Below are 2,640 nucleotides of genomic sequence, written 5' to 3'. Positions count from 1 at the left end.
CAGGAAGTTTATTCCTGGCACCTGTGAAGAAACTTTAGGTAAGATCATTAAGCAAGCTTAGTTTGTAAGAATGGGAACATAGAGTCATGGAGAAGAGGACCTCTGTACAGACTCGACTTGGATAATCCCAAAATACCATCACCAGCTGAGCCTCCCACCTGTTATGCTTTTCCTCTTTTGTTCTTAATTTACTTTATTGTTATAAATATCTTTGTAAATCTGATGGAAATTATCAATACTCCTCTTAGAAAAACACTCACACAATTCTGCACGTTAATTTGTGGTTTTCATAGATGCTCTCATGTAAAAAAATGTCTTTTTAATGGACTAATTTTATATTATCTTCAGTAAACAAATCAATTAGCATTTAAAAATGGATTTGGTCACTTAAGTTCTTTTTTAAAAATATATTATTTAAAAACATGACTAACTCTCTCAAAAGATTTTAGGTCATTCACTCCTTTTTTTTTACTATGATCAGTACTTTCAAAAACCTTTGTAGATGTTTCTGAAACACTTAATTTCTGGAGAACTTTTATAACTCTCTGCAAGAAAAGTGTAGTAGGCATTGATGTATGCCTTCTTAGAAATGTTTTATTATATTTTTATGAGGAAATAAGCAAAGATTGCAATGTTATTCTCATATTGGTTTATATTAAATAAACACTGATAATCCACAGAGTCTTGATCATAATTCAGACTCTAATCCCAGAATATATTGTTTTGGGAGAAATAAATGTACAAATATATACAGCTAATGTAGCCACAGAGGAAAATTTTCAAAAATATGGTGAAAAAAGCCTTTTAAAACTCACCCTCAATGGATACATAAACAACGTTGATGAGTCAATCTATAAATTTCAATGTCTATATCTTATATTTTAAAATTGGGACAAAGAAACTGCCAGAATATTAAGTATAAAAATTTGTTTTGAAAAAGTTCAACAATTAATGTAAAGCCAGTAGAAAATCATCTTTTACTCTTAGAGTAAAATCTTTAGAAAAGTTTGTAATAGTTTATAAAAGTTTATAGTAATAATTTACCATCTTATTTTTTTCTTTGTTACCAATCATCACAGACCAAGAGCAGCCAAGTTTATAATAATTTATTACGGTTGCATATCTTTTGTTATGTATAATAAATTATAGATACCATAGCATCTTTATAAACTATTTAGTGTATCATATTCACTTTCTAATGCTCATCGAAGTAACTGTAAGAAATGTAATTAGATTATACTTTAGCATTAACTAGAATATAAAAAAATTATAAAATTTTTTCACAGTACTTCGGACTTCTGAAGGACCCCATTCTTCTAACTTTTGTGCAACCAGTTTGAAATGCATAAAAACCCTTTACAGACCAGAAGGTGGTGTCTGGTTTCACTGAGCTGCTGAAGGTGCTGCTGCAGCTCCTTCACTTTCTACTTACACCCATGTGGTGCACTTTTCAGCATTGTAATAAATGCAAATAAATAATCAATTACTGATCTCTAAAAATCCATACCAATAGACAATATTGAAGCTTGCAACATTTTGAACATTCAAATAAAAAAAAAATCAGTAAACAATTGGAGCGTGGTATCCTCTCTCCCTGTTTCCCCTCACCCTTCTCCCTCCCCTTACCCAGTTTGGTTAAGAAAAAAAAAAAAAAGTTCAGGTCGAATTTAAGTCCTAGGGCTCCACAAAGAGACCCTGGCTGGAATTCTTCCCCAGCCATCTGTTTTCTTCAGTTTCAGTTCTCATTACATTCATCCAGACTCTTCTCCTGACACGGGCATCAGTCCTTTCCCGCTGGGAGAGTTTTCAAATCCTCGCTGAAAGCATTTTGTTCTCCACTGTCACGGCACAGGGATGAAATTGGTTGGAGTCTTTGTAACCAGTTTGTTCTGTTCCTTTCCAGCCTCCGGAGTCCTGACGGAGGAGAAGCTTGCAAGGCAGCAACACAATGCTGCATGTTAAGGTCTCACCGATTGACTCACAAATGTCTGTTCCTGGATAATGTTCTTATCCATTCTCTTGTCCTCAGTGAACTTTGATGGAATATTTCCGCAGTTTCAGAAATTGGAAAAGCTTGTCTTTCGTCCTCTTCTTCAGGGCCATCAGGGCTCGTGTTTTCTCCTCCAAATCTTGATCTATGGCAAAAATGATCTTAGCTCTCTCCTCTGCTTTCTTGTCCCCAGAGTTTTTGAAGAGTCTCTGTAGTGATTCTTGGTCGATGTTTTCAAAGATGTTGCCCACCGCTTTCTTACGCGAAGCTGTGTCGAAGTGGTAGCCGTGGATGGAAGGGCTAACTCGCAGCGAGGTGGACATGACGACGACGGCTTGGTGGCTCAACTTTGCTTTCATCGATGTGGAGATCTTTGGGAATTCAGCTCCTGCCGGGGCTCTCCAGAGAGTCTGTAGCAAAATCATTCCAGAACTGCTATTTAAAGTGTGAACAAAAGCTCCAGGCTCAAATTACACTGGTGACATCAGAGTAATCTCAAGGAAGAATAATCACAGACAGGTTTAACAGTTGAATTGCCAACATCCTGTTCTTGTACAAAATGTTACTAAAAGTCATGTTCAGTGATGGGGCAGGGATGTGAGGATTTCTTTTGACCCATCTGTGGCAATGAGATTATACAGAGTTGGGCC

General features: G+C 36.2%; 1 protein-coding gene across 1 annotated transcript; it reads right to left on the bottom strand.

Moving 5' to 3' along the window:
- Positions 1 to 1,090: 1,090 nt before the first annotated feature.
- On the bottom strand, positions 1,091 to 2,433 carry TCIM (transcriptional and immune response regulator). The gene has a single exon (XM_011372637.2). The coding sequence runs from the start codon at positions 2,413 to 2,415 to the stop codon at positions 2,026 to 2,028; it is 390 nt and encodes a 129-aa protein (XP_011370939.2). The 5' UTR covers positions 2,416 to 2,433; the 3' UTR covers positions 1,091 to 2,025.
- Between the last annotated feature and the right edge of the window lie 207 nt (positions 2,434 to 2,640).

Source organism: Pteropus vampyrus, unplaced genomic scaffold (assembly GCF_000151845.1).
Source record: "Pteropus vampyrus isolate Shadow unplaced genomic scaffold, Pvam_2.0 Scaffold8, whole genome shotgun sequence".
In the NCBI taxonomy this organism is placed as follows: Eukaryota; Metazoa; Chordata; class Mammalia; order Chiroptera; family Pteropodidae; genus Pteropus; species Pteropus vampyrus.
This window is presented reverse-complemented; position numbering and strand designations above follow the sequence as displayed.